Genomic DNA, 19661 nt, shown 5'->3' on the forward strand with positions numbered 1-19661 from the left:
AGTAAAAATAAACTGCACTTCCTCCTCAGGTCTGCTCTAAAAGTGATGCTATTGAGAAACTGACAGGCTCACATGTTTTTATGTTTCGATCGCAGAGCTCTTTCATCATGATGAATCATTCTACATGTTTGTGTTTTGGGGTTGTCATTGTGACAGCAGTGTGGGTTTTTCTTTTGAGTAATTGAGTTAATATTTTCACAATTTTCAAGCTGCTTGAAAACCCAAAGTGCTTGTCTCCATCTGCCACTGTGCTTCTGAAAGAGTGGGAAGTATTTAAGTACCATGATAGTACTCTACAGTAATTGCCAAAGGTGTTATCATCCTGTTTGTTTTGTTAGGATTTCAAGGATTGTTGTGCTAACTACTGTCCTTGTACCAATAAGCCCACTTGTGTTTGTGCATTCCACGCATTCCTGCGTCAGAGTTGTGTTGCTGCATTTTGACTGTAGAGGGCGCTACCGTGTGGGCCACATTTTGAAGTCAGCTTCTTTTGGAGTTTTTATGTCCTTTAAACATACGGATTGTTCTCTCGCTCCTCTTCACTTTAAATATTTCTTGAAAAACCTCAAGTTTAAGCTTGCTATATACAGTACAATGGAAGTAGCATGCTATTATTCCAGTGCTGTTTTAACTTTTCTTATCTCCCTATCCTCAATCCTTTAACATTATGTTTGGGTTTTTAAAATCATGAACATGTTGTTACAGTAGACTCCTCTGTTCTTTGAGTAGACTTCGAACGACTTCTGCCAACTAAACTGTTTCTGAGTCACAGTAGAAAAAATGAACATGCTTTTTTTGTAATGTTTATCTGTCGGCTTGAAAGAGGGAACTCTACTAACTCTCACACAATGTGTAATTCAGTCATGCTTCCCCATCTGGCACTTATGAGGACAGATGTGAGAGTAATGTCCTTAGACAGCATTTACTGGATTTTAATAAGAGGTGTAGCATATTAAGTAAGAAGCAAGTGCGAACTCTACATTGGGCTGTTTTTTTCCCCTGTAACCAGCTTTGATTAATTTGAAACAAAAACATTTGCACTAGGGAGCTATTGGTGTGAAGCGGAGTTTCACATCATTGCTTTAACAGACAATCCACAGGGAGTTACTGGACACCTGCACTGTGCCATTTCCTCTGCTCTGCCACTGAGCTCCACCTTGGCTCAGCTCACCTTCCACTTCTCAAGTTACCTCACCCTGCAGATCCCGCCCCCTTGCCCTTAAGGCAGTAATGTTTTGTCACTCTGTAAATTGGTAGAAGTGGGTGGTCCCATTGCGTTTGAAATCCCTCTATCCTTGATGTCTGATCCGGCCAAGCTTCAGAGATCTCCTGCTTCGAACTTTGCCCTCAAAAAATCAGTTCTAAGGAATGAAAGGCACTCCAGACTGCTGGATTATCTTATTGGTGTACCTTATTTATGAAGTCAGTGCTCCAAGAAGGGAGGGACCAAAGAACTGAGTGAGTGTGTTTGTGTTTTAAGGTGAGAGAGAAGGAGGGAGGGAGGGTGTGAGAGAGAAATAACATAAGCTGAAGGGAGGGCAAAGACTGTAGAGACTGAACGACGCAAGTGAGCAGTCAAGACAGTGTTGAGTTACAGGAGCTCTGTCTGTTTGGAGGAGAGCGAGGTGGCTTTAGTCTTACTTCTGCTGCCGCTGGCCTCAGGAGAGGCAGCGCCTGGCAGCCCAGGAGGGACAGAAGCCATAGTATGGGACACAGTGCTAGCAGCGAAACTGTGGCCCAGCAACAAGCCCAACACAACACGGGTGAGTCCAAGGCCAGACGCTCAGCACTTAACAGCTGTCATGAACATACCTTTGACTAGTTTTAACTGAGGAACAAATCTGGCAGCCAGAGGATATCATGTTGGATGGAGTATACAGAAACAGGTGTCTTCAAAGCAGAGAGAAACTAAAAGGCAGCAGGCACAGACAGGTGTAGAAGTATGCATGCAGATGGAATGTGGCGATTGTGAAATGTGCAAGCCACACAAAACTCTCTCTGTCTGCACTCATCTCCGAGTGGAACCTTATCTGAAAACCGAGATTTGGGGGTACAAGGCACCAGCTGACTCCAGCTCGCTGCATGTTTTAACTCAAACGACTTGACTCCTCGAGCCTTCCTATAATTCACAAGTCTACAGGAAACCATAAGTCTCAGTGTCTTTGGTTAAGCAAACAGCAGATCAAACACTGAGAACTGTTTTTTGCTGTTAGTAGGAAAGTCTGCATCTGGACTCACACAATTCTTACTAACAATGCAGCTCATCATTTTTTTAAATTTTTTTTATTTTAAATCGAGCATCTGTATACCACTGGAGTGTTTCCTTTCTTTTGAACAATATCTCAAAGCAGTGTGTCAGTCCTGGTCTGATGTGATGTGGTATTCTGCTGGATAGTTTCCCTTTAAACATTTTGTAACACTCGTTCCTCTGCAAAACAAGTAACACGAGAACATCTTCTTTGCTACATATTTGCTCTCCATTTTTGTCTCTGGTGTGCTGTTCTGTGGAGTTGCTATTAGTGTGTCATGACTGGCATGACTCATATGGATAGCTTGACTAGAGGACTACAGGGTATTACCAGCTAGTTAGTATAGGTTTAAGGCTTTTATAACTCTTTCAGGTGACTGGGAAAAGCTTTTCTGTTCATAGCTGGTTTATTAAAGCAAATCGGTAGCTTGGACAGATTCTGACTGCTCGCTCAGGGAGCATTAGTAGCATGCCATTTTTTCCCTCTTGACTGTGGCTCTCAGAGGTCACTGCCTTTAGGTCTTTGCTCACTCAGTGAGAAGCTGCCTTGTCCAATTGGTTTGCTGTAACACAAGGTCACCATGCCATATTTCTGACCACTTCAGTGATCTCCTAGTCTACTGCCACCCTGCCCCTCCCATTGAACTCCAAGTGTCAGGAATAGCTGTGAGAGCAAGTGATGAGTGCAGAGAGCACATAGGATAGGATTCCACACATGCATCCAACAGCCTGGTCACAACATACTTATCGAAATATATCAAAAGAAACAAATGTATTCACTTATATTTTCGATAATTTCAGCTGTGGTGACTGTAATGACTGCTGTCTGACATTTTAACTTCAAATGTCTTGTTTTGTCTGACCAACAGTCTGAATTCTATTTTTTAAGAAAGTCAAAAAGAAAATAGTCTAAAAGGAAAAAGAATATCAATATTATCCAGATTATCAGCTGGATGTTCCATATTGGTCCTGTTGAATAACTTGTGCAAATAAGATAACTAGCTGATGACATCACTATGTCTTTAGCTGCAGTGTCACAAATTAAAAAAAAAAAAAATGGATAATGGACACAATGAAGAATAAATAAAACTGCACTGGTATCGGCCAAATGAAATGGTTGCTGTCTTACTATGATTTCCTTACATGCAACAAATGCAGAGCCACACGGTGTCACCGATGTGACTTAAAGAATGCTTGTTAATATTACTGTACAACTAAATCTGAGTTGGCTCTGTGACGCGAAGTGTGAGAGGAAAATGCTTCTTGAAAAGGGGACACGGTGGAATGCTTTCCTGCCTTGTGATGGACGACACAGTGTAGTGTGGGAATATGTAGCATTGAATTAATGTTGCGATTGGTGACAAATTGCATGCATAGTTGTATATATATCAATGTAGAAGTTACTCAGTATTACAATGATTAATCTAAAACTGGTAATGTCACTGATGCTGGAAATGAGCCACTTGAGTAATTGCTGTATATATGCACCATTTGCTGTCAACAAACATTGATCCATGATTTTATCTTATGTAGTCTAATCACATAATGGAGAATTAATAGGCTGCTCTGTGAATATGCAGATTTTAACTTGTATCAGAAATGTCAAACCTGTGATGGCCCTACTTTCACACTGTTGGTTGGGACTGTTATTTCACGAAATAAATGTCTATTTTGAATTTAAATTCGAATTGTGTCCCATGAATTGCCAGAAAACCTTCGCGCGTGTGCTCAGCCTGATGAGCTTTTTGATAGTCAAAAGCAGGATAGATGGGACTGAGCATGGGAAGTACTTGGAACATTGAGTTGGGTTTCGTTTTATGAGTAAAAAGAACTGTAGTAGACCAAAATATGCTCCCTCTTGACTCAAAGCCAAGAGATGAGATATGGAAAATTTACTCAGTGTGTCAAACTATTGGCTCAAATTGTAGCTGCCCATGGCACACACACCATCGTTATTCTGATGGTCAAACAAGCAGCCAAAAAGGATGGTAGGACTCTTCCGCAAAGAGTGCGCTCATGCATTCACCTAGTGAGAATGAGGCCCTCTACAAGATACAGAATGACACAATAATTACTAATGCAAATTAATTAATGCGTTATTTATAAAAGTTACACAAAATGCTCTCAAATAATGTGTTAATTTTTTCTTCTAAAATATCACTGTGGCAGAGTAGACACAATTTTTCCTTTAGAGTGGAGTCATTGACTTTGTAAATGGTAAATGTCAGTGTTATGATAACATAATATATTCTATGTGAATATACAGCATACGAAGTTTTAGCATTGAAGTGCAATTTGATTTGCATGGAAAAATAACCTGAGCTTTTATTGGGAACTATGAGAGTTTCAGGATGACAGACACGGTGCATCCCCATGTTGTTGTGGTTACTCATTGTTACACATACCACAGTCATGCATATATGCCACAGTCTCTGAGGAGAGTGAGACACTGTTGTCTAAGCCTGACATTACTCTAAGCAGTATGCATGATTTCATGTCTACAATGTTATTTTTCACTGTGGTCATCAGAATAACTTTGTTTTAAGTAATGATTTTTATTTACATTTTTTTCTGGTCTACATGGGAAAATTATGTGGTAAATATGTGAATCTGTGGCTCAGTGCATCAGAGATGAACATTTTAAAAGCAGCGGCAGATTCAAATTTGCCAACCTGATGGGGTCATTAAGATGTGATGGGGCTTGATTATTCAAGGCCTTGTTTGTGAGGAGAAGGATTTTAAATTTAAATCTGGATTTAACAGGTAGCCAATGAAAAGAAGCCAATATAAGAAAAATGTGCTCTCTTTCTAGTCCTGGTCAGTACTGTTGCTTCAGATTCTCAAATCAAATCAAATCACTTTTATTGTCACATCACATGTGCAGTAGGGCTGCCACAAACGATTATTTTGATAGTCGACTAGTCACCGATTATTTTTGCGATTAGTCGACTAATCAGATCATGCATCCATTGGACGTAAAACGTACAGCTTATTGCACCAGCAGCATCTGCTCTTATATAACTATCATTAGCTTACAGCTTTAAGTGTTTACGGTATGTGCTAACTAAAAATAAAGACAAGATGATAGTTTATTAAATTTTAATGAAATTTGCAGATTCTTTCGGTGAAGTTTAATAAACTCCTTGCTATCTAAAATATAACGAGACACCGGAGTATATTCTCGAGCATCTCACACTTCTGATAACCAGTTGTTTATTCAGCTGTGTAAAAACTATAACTTTAATCTCAGCCAAACCGATTTACTCAGGAACAAATAAAATATTAAAAAAGCCAAACAATAACATTTTTAAGTTATCTAAGTGACTTATATATATTTAACCTGAGTAGCGACAGACGGCAGTGGGTTTGAAAACGATTTGGGTGAGCCTTGCCCCGGCTAACTATCGAGCTAGTGGGTAACAGACGTCTCCGAAAACGTCGGAGCGCTTTTGAAAATATGTGGTGTCTTGATAAACTGAGCAGATATTTGAGGTTTACACAGCTACATTCTCGCATGAAAATATGTTAAACGTTTATTTTGTGACCCCAGAAAGAATAATAAGAGTAATATTAAAACTAACTAGCTGCCGCCATTGTTGGAAACTGAGCTGGGCTGCGCTATGAATTCTGGGACACAGCTTCTTCTTCTTCTTCGGGGTTAATGGCAGCTGGCATCCTTGTACATGCAGTGCTGCCATCTTCTGTGTCAGGCCGTTATTACACTCTTAAATCCTACTGCTTACCGGTATTCCTGCGTCTTTTGTGATCTTACAAAGCTTCAAACGACGCGTCGACTATTAAATCAGTCGTCGACGATTTTGTCACTGCATCATTTCATGTCTGGCACTGATCACCACCTGCACTCATGTATATATCTTTCTACGTAGCACTCATAATTCTTATTCTCATGTATATATGTTTGGCACTGATCACCACCTGCACTCATGTATATATCTTTCTACGTAGCACTCATAATTCTTATTCTCATGTATATATCTCATGTATATCTCATGCACATATCTTTCTTTCTACATAGCACTTTAATTCTTATTGTCTGCACTGAAGCACCGCAGCAATTTCCTAATGTTGTAAACCTCAACATCTGGCAATAAACCCATTCTGATTCTGATTCTGATAGTCGACGTAATCGTGACTAGTCGACTAATCGTGGCAGCCCTAATGTGCAGGTACATTGGTACAGCACATGTGAGTGAAATTCTTGTGTGCGAGCTTCACAAGCAACAGAGTTGTGCAAAATACAATAATGTAAACAAGCAAAATACAAGAATGGCTACATCTGAAACTAATAAATATATGTACAATATATAATAGTATATGCATTTCTGGATGTGTATACTAAATATTTTTCTACGTGTGTGTGTGTGTGTGTGTGTGTGTGTGTACACATATTTTACAATTTAAATAGAGTGAACAATAAATAAAATGTATAAAATAAAATATACAGAGTTGAGACATGTGCAAAACAGTGGCATTACTGTACAGTATGGAGTGCATAATGTTAAAGTTCCAGTAGTGAAGCTGAGGTGTCTATGAAGTGTTCAGCAGTCTGATGGCCTGATGGAAAAAGCTGTCTCTCAGTCTGCTGGTACGGGACCGGATGCTGCAGAACCTCCTTCCTGATGGAAGTAGTCTGAACAGTTTATGGCTGGGGTGACTGGAGTCCTTGATTATCCTCCCCGCTTTCCTCAGGCACCGCTTCCTGTAGATGTCTTGGAGGGAGGGAAGCTCACCTCCAATTATCCGTTCAGAGCACCGCACTACTCGCTGGAGAGCTTTGCAGTTGTAGGCAGTTGCCATACCAGGTGGTGATGCATCCAGTGAGGATGCTCTCAATGGCACAGTGATAGAAGGTCCTGAGGATGCGGGGGCTCATGCCGAATCTTTTCAGTCTCCTGAGAAAGAAGAGGCGCTGCTGCGCCTTCTTCACTGTTTTGTTTGTGTGTACTGACCACGTAAGATCCTCAGCCAGATGTACACCAAGGAACCGGAAGCTGCTCACTCTCTCCACAGCAGCGCCGTTGATGGTGATGGGGGTGTGTACTTCTCTGCACCTCCGGAAGTCCACTATCAACTCCTTTGTCTTTGCGACGTTGAGGGTGAGATGGTTGTCTTGACACCAGTGGGTCAGGGCGCTGACCTCCTCCCTGTAAGCTGTCTCATCACTGTTGGTGATAAGACCCACCACTGTAGTGTCGGGTTTTGGATTGACTGAAGGTTTTTTAGGACATTCTGATAATAATAATAAAAAAAAAAAAATTACAGTAGTCCAGCCTAGAAGTAATAAACTAGTTTTTTAGCATCACTCTGAGATGGGATGTTTTTGTAATTTTAGAGATATTGTGCAAATGGAAGAAAGCAGTCATACATAGTTCTGTAATATGTGCATTGAAGGACATATCATGGTCAAGAATGACTCGGTTTTATCAGAATTTAGAAGCGGTCTCTGCTGCAACTTCTCTGCCTGTTCTGGTCTCCTCTGTGCCTTTCTCTTTTTTTTTTTTTTTTTTTTCTTTTGTGAAAAGGCTTTAGCTGAACTGATAACTAAGGGTGTTATAGGCTGGCCTCCCTACTTCCCATTATGAATCCTATTGATCATATTTGGGGCAGTGTTGCATTTTAACCCTTTAAGACCTACCATAGAACCAAGTCCGCCAGAGCTTATATTATATTTTTACATGCTGTGGAGCCATTTTTGGGAGCATTTCAAGTTGCTATACATCAATACAACCATTATAGCCCAAACTTTAATAATATGTCTGCATTAGGTGCATAGTAATTACATAAATTGCAAAAAAGTGCAATAAACTACAAAAAAATTAAATCGTTTTTGTTTTTTTAACATATATTTCTAGTTAGAGAAATTTAAGAGGCTCATCCCTCAAAACTGTAAATACAAAAAAGTTGCACAAACTAGTTTCCCACCACAGGAAATTTATTTTGAGTGTCTTCATAGTTTTATTTTTGAAATACACCAATTTTTATACACTGCAGGAAAAACGAAAATAAATATTATAGTGCAAATTTGCAAAATAACAGCATATGCATCAAAATAAACTATTTCCAGCAGTGCAATATGAGTCCTAAGCATCCCAGAAACGACACAGAAAGTCATAAACTCAAACATAACTTTTTAAAACACAAGTATAGGCTCATAAGGCCCCGATCGTAAAAAAAACTACATTTCCGCAAAATGACGTCACTTCCGGTTTCGGGCAGGTCATGCGGTCATGTGATAGTTCGCGCTGATGGACGTAGGAAGTGTTACAAACAGCTGATCGGATCGGCGAAGCGTGTTTCTGGAATATCATGTTTTTGTTGCTGCAAGTGATTTTTATGCAGTTTTTGCAAAGCTATATGTGGAAGGAAACTGTGACCTAGGACAAGCTGATGGCATAAGATGTAAGTACAACTCCTCCGGTTTCATATGCAAAAAAAATTATTGCGCTAGCTTACGTGGTTGCAGAGCTACCGGGATTTAAAAATAGTTACGCAAAATGGAGCGTGCCCGCTCCGATCGGCTGTAAAGGGTTAATGCCCCTTAGCATAATTAGTCACTAGGTCAACCTGCTTTGCAACAAAGCTGGTGGAATCCCAGATATTTTTCATTGAATGCTGTTTGTCAATCCCCCATCAATCAACACAGGCAGTTGGGTTGGAGCTGCCGGAGAGAGTGTCTCCTGTGAGATTGTTGGGTGGTCAGAGATGGGAGAGTTTCAGATGTGACTTGGCCTTTGATCAACAGTGACACACTGACGCCTGCCCTTAATAAACAATTCTTTCATGAGATCATTCAAAAAACATCCGGGCTTGAGCCATGGATGACCCCCCCCCCGAGGATTTCAGAGACAAATGGTGGGGGGTTGGTCATTAAATGCCATTTTGAAATATTCTGTCAGTTAACAGTTTGATGGATGACCCTGCTGCAAATATTTCATCAGGTCGTTATAAATTAAATGCATACAGATCTGTGTCAGAGGCAGCCCTGTTAGTGTGGCTGTGGTGGATCAGTATTTTTTGATAGCTTGTGGTTAACACCAACACTAGGGCTGGGCCATATCATACTGTTCACGGTAATACCGGTATAACGTTGGGCAACAATAAGACAATGAAATATCGCAATAGAATATGGGTAAAACGCGCCTTTGTTTTCATATGCACATGGTGGAAAAAGCATGGCGGCGACGGAGAATGAGAAGGGCGAAAGCGGATCGTTGAATGAAACGGATGAACCAGAATTTGTTTGTAAAAATGCTGCAACTTCAGTGGTGTGGAACTGGTTTAGCTTTCGTCCGTCAGATACACACCAAAGCACTATTTTTGGTAGAGCATGCTTAAAATCAATCCTTTGATTTTTCTGAAAATCGACAGTGCCCCTTATAATCCCGTGTGCCTTATGTATGAATTCTGGTTGTGTTTACTGACCTCAAAACGATTTTATGTCGTACACGGCGCTCGAAAATCTGTCAAATGTTTTAGTACGACTTTGCTAAGCTACGAACCCGCACCGCTTGATGGATTGTCGGAGCATTACAGCTATCGTAGGCAGGCGCCTCGCAGAGTGATACGTACTGTGCTTCAACATAATATTACCGTATTGTGTGTGTATAACCTCTTTAAGTTTCGTGGACATTATACATGGTCATGCTGAGGATATGTCGGCCAATTTCCACTGGAAATGCCTTTTGGTTAAACTGTCAGCAAGGAATTTGCATTTTCACTGTTAAATTTTTATATAACTTTAATGCACATAAACCCCCCCCCCCCCCCCCCCCCCCCAAAAAAAACCAGCTGCTTGTTTAAGTGAAAATACATTTATTTATTTTTTTTCTTTAGCACTAATAAAGTTGTGGAGTTGTAAAGTATTTTGTCTAGTGTCAATTATATCGTCAGTTATATTGTTTTTGCAATTTTTCAAATGTATATCGTGATAAATATTTTTGGTCATATCGCCCTGCTCTAACCAATACAACACTTTAATTATTTAAAAAAAAGTAATTTAAAAAAAGTTAATAGTTTGTCAAGGTAGCTGTCTCTGCTAATCATAGTATAAACCCATCCAGTACTGTGCCTGGACTTCCCTCCTATGAAACAATGTTATTGACAAACAATGACATTGTCTCGATGCATCATACGGTGCTCAAAAACCTGTGTGTGTGCTTTTTACCATTGAAGGTGCCTTTCCAGATCTGCCAGTTTTATAGACACAAATAGACTGTTAATAACAAGAAGCATCAATGTGTTCCCAAACCATTTAAAATTTTTCATTGGTCTTATGACAGAGCAGTTTTTTCCACATTGCCTCGGTCCATTTGAAATGAGTTTCGGCCTCAAGAATACTTTGGCGATTCTGGATCATATGGCTTCTTCTTTCCATGACAGTGCTTCAAATTGTGGATGGCATGGCAAACTGTGGTTAGACAGAGTGATTTCCTGAGCTGTTGCAGTGATTATCATCACAGAATCATTTCTGTTATTAACGCTGTGGGCCTTCGTGCCCAAAGATCATGGACATTCAATACTGATTTTTCTGCATTATCCCTCCAGGATTTTATCCAGATTTTCAGACTTTTTGTCTTCTATTCCCCTCGGGGGTGGAGCACAATGTTCTGAGGACTCTGACCAATGGCCACATTTATCTAAACCCTGTGCCACACCGGTCACAGCTCAGTTTCTCACTGTGAGGCATATTGAGATAAGAAAATTATAAGAATTTTGAATTGGTGACTAATGACTAGTTTGCCGATCTGTTAGTTTGACCTTTGCCCGGTCTGGCTGAGTGTGAAATGTAACCGAAATGCTGTGTATAGCATTTTTAAGAAATTCTCTCTGGACCTGTTCCTGAAGGAACTTGTTGGGTATGTCATTGACTGCCAAAATATAAAATGAACTCATTTATAGTAGAGAGGGATGCATAAAATGTGTAGTCTAACCGCTACAGCTAAATAAGCACATTTTAATATTCCTTTCAGGGACATTAAACGTTGAAATGCCACAGGACTTCCTGTCACTGTCTGCCATGCTCCAGTGCAGTATTGTGTAACAGTTATAACTGCTGCCGACTCACCGCCTAAGAATTATAATGGTAGATTCACACCCACTTATGGCTTTCTCGGGATTTTCAAAACACCTCCTCTGGAATGCTCCTGTTCTAGAATGGGGGTGGCTGTAGCTCAGGTGGTAGAGCGGTCACCTACTCACAGGAAGGTTGGTGGTTTGATTCCAGGCTCCTCCAGTCTACATGCCAAATATCCTTGGGCAAAATACTAACCCCATGTTGCCCTCCAATGCATCCATTGGAGTGAGAATGCGAGTGAATGCTAGATAGAAGCACTAAAAACCTTAGATCAAGTGCTTGTGTGAATGGTTATGATTGGGTGAATGCGCAAGTTGTATAAAGCGCTTTGAGTGCTCAGTGAGAGTAGAAAAGCGCTATTTTAGAATCAGTCCATTTACCAATTCTAACTCAGATATGTACTTTCCCCCTTAAAGCCAAGAATATTTCAGGTTTTCAGTTTGATAGTGGTGGTGTGACAAATGGAGGAGAATACCACATGGTCTTGAATCCCCACTGTCACCTTAGTGGCAACCCCCCCCCCCCCCCCCCCCCACACACACACACACACACACACACACACACACACACATTAATTCACACCACCCTGTAAATAGTAGGAGGTGGAGGAGTGGAATTTGGACTGGACTTGTTTAGAGGTTAGTGTTTTCATTATGGCGGTTAATAAGGCAGCCCTGCCTTACATTTGAAATCTAACTGCACTGGTGCAGCCTGTAAAGGCTGTTTAGTTTTTACATTAGACGGTTGTATGTTCTCAAAATAAGGGATAAGTGTGACACTGGATTAATGTGTGAGGGTGTTGTCATGAGTTGAAATTGTTTTTCTGTGTCCTGTTCATGCAGATGATGAGGTTGACCTACAACAGAGCACAAAAGGAGGTGAGGAAGGCAGCTCTGGTGGAGGAACGCCTCCAGCTAAACGTAAAGGCAAGTTTTCCAAAATGGGAAATATCTTCAAGCCCTGGAAATGGAGGAAGAAGAAGCCAAGTGACAAGTTCACAGAAACATCCATAGGTATGGTTACTACAGGATTTTGTCGCGTTTGCATGTTGTGTAAATCATTACATCGTGCTTAATGTATGTGTTTTTACTTTTTGTTTTAGTTTTGGAGAGGAAGATTTCAGTTAGGAAAAGCCGCCAAGAGTTAATAGCAAAAGGCGTTCTAAAGGACGACCCAGAGAACGGTAGGTAGACCTGTAATACGCATTCTGTGGCTGAACTGGATCCAACTTTAATGACACTCGTTTCACTGTTTTGACAGAGCGTAATGAAGTGAACCACTCCAAAGCTCCACCAGTTAAAAATGGTCACCCTGTGCCAATGGATGTGGACAGATTCTCAGAAGCGGGGGTGCGAGTGTCTCGAGGGGAGTCGGACATTAAGGTGAATTCCAGGCTACCCCAACTAGATGAACGTCGTAACCGAGTGCCGTCTGACGCTTCTCGAAGTAACCGGGCACCGCTGGATGTGGACACTCATGCACGGCTCGCTGTTGATGTAGACAAACGAAGCCGTCTGCCATCAGATATTGATAAGAAAGGAGGAACTCTACCTCGAGGGTCTCAACAAGATGATAGATACCGTAGAGATGAGAGAAGAGACGGCAGAGATGAAAAGAAGGACAGGGAAGAAAGGGATAGGCGAGAGGAAAGAGAAAGGGATGGTGGAGTTGACCGGAGAGAAGATAGAGACTACAGAGAAAGGCGAGAATGGAGGGATGAAAGGACAGATAGAGACAGAGAACGGCGGGACCGCGACGAGGACAAGAGGCGGGACCGCGACGAGGACAAGAGGCGGGACCGTGACGAGGTCAAGAGGCGGGACCGCGACGAGGACAAGAGGCGGGACCGGGAGGACCTTGAAAGGAGGGATCGGGATGAGAGGGAGCGTCGAGTCCGCGAAGAGAAGGACAGGAAAGACAGAGATGAAAGAGAACGACGAGAGCGGGATGAGAGGGACAAGAGGGATAGGGACGACAGGGAAAGGAGAGACAGGGATGAAAGAGAACGCCGCGAGCGGGAGGACAGAGAAAATAGGAAGCGTGATGAAAGAGAAAAAAGGGATGACAGAGACAGGAGAGAAGAGAGGGATCGGCGTCCCGAGAGAGACTGGCGAGAGAACAAAGATGACAGGGACAGAGAAAACCACGAGAGGAAAGATGCTCGAGTAGAGAGGGAGGACAAACGGGATAACTGGGCCAAAAGAAATGAGAGAGAGAGGCCAGGACCCCAGCGGTCTGTGGACAACTTTCAGCCTATCATCAGGCCTGCCTCTGAGATTGACTTGAGGCCTCCTCTCCAGAAGAGCTCCTCAGAGGAAAGCAAGAAAGTTCGCCCTGCGTCAGAGTCTGACCGAAGGAGCACCCTGCCCAGACACGTAGCCCCTGCAGAGTTCAGAGAACGATCAGGTGAGGTCTCTCTCTCAGAAGCCTTTAGTGATACCCAAGTTGTTTGATCTGCTTTTTGATAACTCACTGAAGGAAACTTGAAAAAGTGCATTTTGGACAAACTGAAAGTTCGTCTATATCACCGTTTGGTTTAGGTGGCTGGCCAGAACATCTTACAGTAAACGGATGGTTTCCTTTTAACTTACTTTTTGATACCAGTCTCATCTTTCAGCTTCCTTTTGTGTCAAAATATATTTCTTACATACTCACCAAATGTTAATTTGACCTTCTACTTGCTCAAGGAATGAAAACCACAATTCAACACAAAATATACTAAGGTGTGGTTTGCAGGTTTAATTTCAACCTTTTGTCATGTTATGAGCAACATGGCCATCTTTGATAATTGCGATTTCATGAAAATGTGACTGCACTGATGTGCTTGAGCTTTCTGTGTCAAGTAAAGAGCAGTCACTCTGGACATGAACCAGCACACAGTGATCTGATCATGAAAGGTTTACCCACAATGCACCTTTTGAAGTTGTCTGCAGTGAATTATCAAAAATACATCCTGAAATTGTGCAGTTTTGCAGTACAGGTGCTCAGCTTTCTGATGAAGTCTTGCCTGCCTTTTTTTTTTTTTTTTTTTTTAAGTTATTGTACAAAAGACAGCTGATTCACGTTGTAGGAACTGATTTTTTTTAAATTAATTTTTTTAAATTGAATAACTCCTGTAGGCCTGTGAGTGAGTAGTTGTTAGGAGCCAGTAGTGTGTGTAGCACATGTCTGGATTTCACAAGCTGCAAGTTTCCCATATTGTGTAAGAACAATGATTTTGCCTTATTTCATCTTAAACAACTTTTGCTTCTGCATCAGTGTAGTGGCACTTCCAGAGCCACTGTATCTGCATTTCATGTAGGGAAAAGGAGTTACTTACTAAGCTTGTAGTGACTTAAATGTTTCAAGTGGACTACTACCAAGGCAGTTTATTATAATCTAAGCATTTTTGTCTGCAAGTTAAATTATCTGTTGGTTGATATTTTGTTATCGACCAACAGATACGATGGCAATTCAAATTTGCTGTCGTATCTGTTGTTTACCTGTTTAGTTGATGAAACCAATTTGAATCTGCGATGTAATTTCTTGTGTCTGTGCCTGTTTTCTTAATCAGTGGATGCTTAGCTATGATGAAACCGCTGCTAATCAGTGTCCTGATGGTGTTGCAAAGGCATTTTTAGTAAATGACTAAACCCTTATTTTGATGGGCTAATGAAGATGAACCGGTAAATGCTGAGCTTAGATACATGAATCTAGGTGAACACGAAAAGCGGGAAAACAAATCATTAAGACCCCTCCGTGCATCTTTGATCCTCCTCCTTGTCTGCTGTGTGTGATTTTTACATCATGTGATTCACGTTGCCTCTCATCCTCTAATAATTGCAGAACCTTGATCCGAGTTGCCCTCCCTCTGGTTAAGCTCTATTATTTTATAAGCCTGACTCGGGCATCAGCTTCTCCTTCAGCGTTCCCTTTCATGTTTCCTGTTTATGCAGCAGCATTTTGTGTTTATGCAGCACCTTATTGTGACCTTGTCTTTAATGTGTGTGTGCGCGTGTGTGTTTGTGTGTGTGTGTCTACCCCCTCTGTAGAGTCTGCTGGTGTCCGCTTCACCCCTGACACTCCTCCAACACAGGACTCACAGCAATTGCCTCTCCCACCCAAACAAGCTTTGCTCCCCCCCAAGTTCCTCGCTAGTCCTATCTATGAGTCCACCAGGAGTCCGACCCCCTCCTCGTCTTCATCCTCTTCGTCTTCGTCTTCCTCCTCCTCTGCTGCTGTATCTATAGCCAAACCCCCAAGGACGGTGTCCCTAATTATAGATGACGCTTCCCGACCTTCCCTCATTGCTGCTTCCTCAACTGACTCTGACACACCGCCCCCCGTTCCTCCCCATGCCAAACAACCTCCTGTCCCCCCACCAAAACCCACCAACCGCAACAGCAACCCTGCACTGCTTGGTGAGTTTGTTGCCTGCTTCTGCTGTTTTACATTGTTTGTTTTTACAGGATTCATCAAACGAAATCCCAAAATGGCCTTTTTAGGAGCAAGTACAAAGACGACAGAGGGAAGATGTTTTGGTTTTTAGAAAAAGAGGCTATTAAATGACATTTCAATGCTGGGTTTAAAGTGTCGCTGACTGTAGTAGTGGTACTTCTGGTGGAAAAATAGAATAATGGAAAAATTTTCTAATAGAAAAGCAGGTGCATGGTGGACATTGTTCCTTAGGTCACAGGTCAAACTCTGGAGATCAGTGAGTGTTTCAGAGTTTTTCCCCCGTTGTTTATGGGAAAGGTATGTTATACATGACCAGATAAGTCTTTCTACAGACTTCAGCAAATACATGGTGCTGGACACTTTTAGCTACTTGGAATAGACAGGGCCCAAGTCTGGGGGTTTTTTTGCTGTTAGAAAGGATATGTTTGCAAAGTCTTTGTTTAATTCATCATATTTACATGGAACATTAGGTAAATACTATTTACCATAGTAAAGGCTCTGCCTTCATAGAACCGATCTGTCATTAAAGTCATTATTACAACTGTAGTTCACGTTAAAATAGATGCTGTGAAAAAGGCCTTGTTCAGTGACTTGTATATGAATAACAGCGTGATTATGACTTCGTTTCATATTTAGATCTTGCAGGTTTGACTATTAGCGAATTCAAAGACATTGTGATTCTATCTGAAAGAATTGAATAGAATAATCCTTTAATTGTCCCACAAGGAGAAATTTGGTTGTAACAGCAGCAGAATAAAAGCACATATATAAACAGAACAGAAACATACACAACGTTTACAGGAGAAAATATTTACATCATGGAAAATAGTTACAATAACAGAGTACTGTACAGTTATTAAGATTAAAGTATAGGTGTTTTTTTTAATATATGTATAAACTGAGAAAAGTAATGTGCAAGTAAAAATAGTCCATATAAGTGCTTTTTTTCCCCCTTGTCCTTCTTTCTTTCTGTTTTGGTCCTTACAGAAAAGGTTAGCTAAGCACTTAGCCAGGCCAGCCTAGAACCAAACATCTTGCTGCAACAGAGAGCTACAAATAAGGAAAACTGTCTCATAGTAATCACATGCTCATCCAAACACTGACTGTTGTTTGTCAAGGTCATTCTTGTTACCAGCTTGACTTTGACATTCAGGATCACACAAACACAAAACAATGCCTGATCAGTGATCTGCATACAGTCATGAACAGACATGTTAGTTAACTTCCTTTACATCTTTAGTTGTTGTTCTGAGCTGCTTGTCTGAGGTCACAGATCAGCTTTGTGCTTCATCCCACTTATAAGAGAATGACCACAGAACTAAGTTGTCTCCATTTATAGACATTTTCAATGGACTGAATGTAGACTGATGACTTCAACCTTTTCCAGCTAATTTCTCTCTTTGGTGAGGCATGCTCTAACCCAAACCTCCATGTTTGCTAAACCCTTACTACAGTCAGCTTTTGTTATTGGCCAAAGGGCTCACATAGTTCAGAATCAGAAAGACTTCATTTGTCCCCAAGGGGCAATTAAGATAGTTCATGTAGTGATATATGCAATTAAAAATAAATTGTGACTTAGATACAGGTGTTTCAGACCTCATTAAAAGTATTAAAAGCTCACAGTAGTAGAATTGCTCTTTAGTGGATTTGAAGTTGTAAATGTGCTGCTTTTACTTCACCATTTGAACGTGATGTAATCCTGATATACAGAATATCCGTACTTGTTCACGGATGTCACTGATGTGTGTGCTTTCCAGTATGTCACCAGTTGTGAAGTTTCGGTGTTTCCGCCACTCTCAGTCGAGGAGACACGCACGAGCTTGCTCCTCTTATGCAGCATTAGTAGTATTGCACCGCAAGGCAGATTTATGGAAAAAAAAAAAAAAGGATTGGCTTTTAGTATTTATCTCTTTGTCCCAGCATGCCACAGCTGCTCCTGTTTACAGCACTGTATCTGAAACCTGCTGATTCTCTGTGGCAGTGACACATTCCACTGCCTTTTGTCAAGCGTTGCACGTTACTGCAGTATATGATTGTGATAAAGAAAAGGTCTCATCTTCTGTTTTCAGTTTTCATTTCTGTTCCCTCTGTGATGCTTTGTTCCTACTTTTTAAGGCTGTGTTATATTAAAAACTATGCTGTGTGATGTGTAAATCATTTAATGACCAGTATTGTGCATTTGAGACTGATATTTACATTTAGGGTTTTAATTTAGACCTGCAATAAAAAGGCTGATGATGATGATGATGATGATGATGATGATGATGATGATGATAATAATAATAATAATATTGAGTCCAGCTGATATGTATATGTGATTGTAGCTGCTGCTGATGGGCCAGCCAAAATGAGAAGAAACATAATTTCCCTGTGATTTAATTCCCTGAACTGTCAAGAATGTTTACCACACCACACTTTAGTGGGTTTTTTTTTTTTTTTTTTAGATGCAATGAGGAAAGTGCTTATCTTTTGCTCTGAGATATTTTTCCACAGAAGTTGTTTACTGTGTAATGATGGATGTACACTCTGCTTCTGGCAAAGTAAAGCCAAGAAACCATTATCTGAACCCCCTCCCTCTCATATTCATCTCCCAACTTGGAATGTAAACCCAGCCCTATCCCTGACATCTCCACTCATTTTTGCCAGCTTCCACGTTGAACAGGGGCTCTAAGGTCAGACAGCCTTGTTACTGGACCAGCTGGAGACGCCAGAGTGAGCTCGGCCTCTACTTTTCTCTACCCTTGTACCTGCGTCACAGGGCTGGCCAGTGCTGCTCAGGTACCCAGAGGGGCGCCACAATCCCGGTCTGTTGTAGTAAAGCCTGGAGAGGTGGAATAGAGCCACAAACGTCATACAACAGGGAATACCTCACCTTCATTTAACCCCAGACCTCCATCGCATGTGTTTTGTGGTTGTAGCTGTTTTTTAGCTCAGCTAATGTATGGCAAAAAAGCTCTGCATGGAAATGTGGTGGGCATTTAATTCTCAAAATGCTCCAAGCGTGCTCATCACACTGGAATGTTCATTAAAAGCCTGCTGATACAGCTAATACCTGTGTTACCCTCCACTGACTCAGCAGCCAGCTCTGAATTAACAGGAACATCTCTCCCTCACTAAAAATGACAGATTTGCTTTTTGTTCATTTTTGTTAATAAAACTAACCATACTCATTTACAGATTGAATGTGCGTCTAAACCTGCTCATGATAGGTTGTATATGTTGTCATCATGCTTTATAACAGGTACTGACTTGTTGTTGATTCTCTTTTTAACAGCAGAGCTTTCACAGGCTGGCTCTGGTGTAGGTGTTGTCCCGGTACCAACCAAACGCTCTCCGCCAACCCCACCAAAGAGGACAACCCCTGTCATCAAGCACCTTTCTGTGGATCCTTCTCCTCCCAGTCAGACCCCAGAGTCTGCCACCCGTGAGCCCTCCCCTGCCCCTGTTCTGGTGCCCCCTGCTGTCCTGAAAGGAAATACCACAGAGGAGAAGACAAATGGAGCAGTTCCTGAGACCTCCACTGAGCCTCTGCTTTTACCGCCCACCCACATACCTCCATCTCCCCCCAGGGTTCAGTCGCTCCAGCCACCCAGCATCCCCTCCACAGGTCCCATCCCCACGACGCAAATTAACCCGCCGAGCCCAACCACCGAGCCACCCAGCCAGCCTCCACTCCTCCCTCTACATGTTCGCATCTCTAGGGCTCTGGCCAGTCCCGGTGCACCTCAGCCAAACCCAGACGGTTCCCATAGAGCCCACTCACTGCTGTTTGAGGTACCACCAGCGATCCCCACAGAAGTGGGGCTTAACTCACGGCACTCTCTCCCCATCACCATCGAACCACTTAGGCTGTAAGTGCTCCATATGCTTCACATTATGCAC

At 41.7% G+C, this 19661-nt stretch overlaps 1 protein-coding gene across 2 annotated transcripts in view; it reads left to right on the plus strand.

Annotated features, from left to right (window-relative positions):
• The window catches only part of phactr4a (phosphatase and actin regulator 4a), a 37404-nt gene that overhangs the window by 9817 nt on the left and 7926 nt on the right, over window positions 1-19661 (plus strand). For both annotated transcript variants that reach the window (XM_085345979.1, XM_085345978.1), the window contains 5 exons: window positions 12185-12355; window positions 12445-12525; window positions 12603-13748; window positions 15374-15742; window positions 19054-19630. In XM_085345979.1, the coding sequence (XP_085202105.1) occupies window positions 12185-12355; window positions 12445-12525; window positions 12603-13748; window positions 15374-15742; window positions 19054-19630 (2344 nt within the window). The remainder of the gene's footprint in view (window positions 1-12184; window positions 12356-12444; window positions 12526-12602; window positions 13749-15373; window positions 15743-19053; window positions 19631-19661) is intronic.

The sequence above is a fragment of the Diplotaxodon limnothrissa genome, linkage group LG22, assembly GCF_057381915.1.
Source record: "Diplotaxodon limnothrissa isolate DT_005_m linkage group LG22, D_limnothrissa_male_GT1.1, whole genome shotgun sequence".
NCBI lineage: Eukaryota > Metazoa > Chordata > Actinopteri > Cichliformes > Cichlidae > Diplotaxodon > Diplotaxodon limnothrissa.